Here is a 1,392-nt window from a genome sequence, read left to right as displayed (position 1 = left end):
AAAAAAAGAAAATTATCTGAATTTAAAATTTATAGATTTAAAAATTAAGAAATATTAATCGAATAAGTTTGAAAATCTAAATCAATTATAACAAGATTTTGTTACAATATTTAATTATTCATATTTGACTATTCGTCTAATAACTGGCAGTGATACAGATATATTTTCATTTTTGTACTAATAATTGTAATTGAAAAACATATATTTGTACAAACAATTAAATTTACTGAATAAAAATAGATGTACAAACATAATCGACTCGCGTTCGATTCGATTACTTTTTATTACTTTTTATTACCCACAAAAGAGAAAAACAACAAATTTATGAAGAACTCCCAAATATTTTCATATACATATACTACTTTCGATACAATATCATTAATTCTTTTATTTCAGAATTAAAGATAAGATTAATTGATATTTTACAATAAAAACTAAGTATCATTAACTGGAAATTCACCTATATATATATGTATATATATTTATGTATCATTTTCATAGTCCTTGGGATTTTTGCGAGAAAGAATACAATTCTTCTCATTCGCCCAATTCACAAGCAAATAAGAAAACATGAAAACTGTAACAAAAAGAATAATTTAAGAAATAATTAAATTATAAAATAAATAATTCATTAAATATGCAATTACTAAATATACTTACAAGGTGTAATCTTAAATACACTGCCTTGGAAACGACGGATTAGATTTGGTACACCTTCAGATATTAATCCTTTGAAGGCTTTTTGCTCGTATGGACTTAGGTGAAAGAAAACAATGCCATTAATTTTGTAAAGGTTTCCAAACTCTTTCCCCATGTTGACTAAAGTCTAGAAAATACATACTTGTTACAACTTTAACACATACTTAATAAACATAACCAATTTCGTATAATTGTAATATTCTTCACAATGTCTTTGAATATTCCAAATTTACATTTCGAGAGATATTTAATAAAACACAAGACACAATGTGTCAAAAACATAAAATAATTATGTAACTTTCTTATACTCACTATGCAATAGGCAAGAGAAGAAAAGAGAAGTGTCTCTGATCTCAATCACCGTGATACCCTTATGATCGATTCTCCCTATACTCCACAACATACTTTTGTAAGATGTGCCATCTGATGGTTAAACAAGGTATTGCATTATACTGCTGATACTGTTGCACATTTGATACAAGAATCTAGTTGTTTTCTGTGACTAAACTAATGGCCACAGCACAGACTCTTGCATAATGTATTGTGCATAAGGAAATCAATCAATCGAAATTCTTCTTTTCCATAGAATGGGAGGAAAGGAAAGATTCTGATTAGTTGATGATTCATTTATGCGCTATGCGTTATGTGTCATGCAAGAGTCTTGGCCATTCTACAATAAGTCATTAGTCATAA

At 27.4% G+C, this 1,392-nt stretch overlaps 1 protein-coding gene across 1 annotated transcript; it reads right to left on the bottom strand.

Annotated features, from left to right (window-relative positions):
• Nucleotides 1–246: 246 nt before the first annotated feature.
• Nucleotides 247–1,064, bottom strand: LOC105617084 (cytochrome b-c1 complex subunit 8-like). Its single transcript, XM_012198663.1, has 3 exons — nucleotides 1,012–1,064; nucleotides 661–826; nucleotides 247–577 (listed from the first exon to the last, which is right to left on the bottom strand). Exons 2-3 carry the CDS (start codon nucleotides 812–814, stop codon nucleotides 483–485), a joined length of 249 nt encoding a protein of 82 aa, XP_012054053.1. The 5' UTR covers nucleotides 815–826; nucleotides 1,012–1,064; the 3' UTR covers nucleotides 247–482.
• Nucleotides 1,065–1,392: the final 328 nt, after the last annotated feature.

The sequence above is a fragment of the Atta cephalotes genome (genome assembly GCF_000143395.1).
Source record: "Atta cephalotes unplaced genomic scaffold scaffold00011, whole genome shotgun sequence".
Lineage (NCBI taxonomy): Eukaryota > Metazoa > Arthropoda > Insecta > Hymenoptera > Formicidae > Atta > Atta cephalotes.
Note: the sequence above shows the minus strand (reverse complement) of the source record. Positions and strands in the feature narration are given on the sequence as shown.

Bases quoted from the DNA above. Each gene is read 5' to 3' on its own strand.
- LOC105617084 (XM_012198663.1), bottom strand. From the start codon at position 814: ATGGGGAAAGAGTTTGGAAACCTTTACAAAATTAATGGCATTGTTTTC. The intron at 578-660 runs GTAAGTATATTT...TTTTTGTTACAG, and splicing joins TGTATTTAAGATTACACCTT to TTTTCATGTTTTCTTATTTG.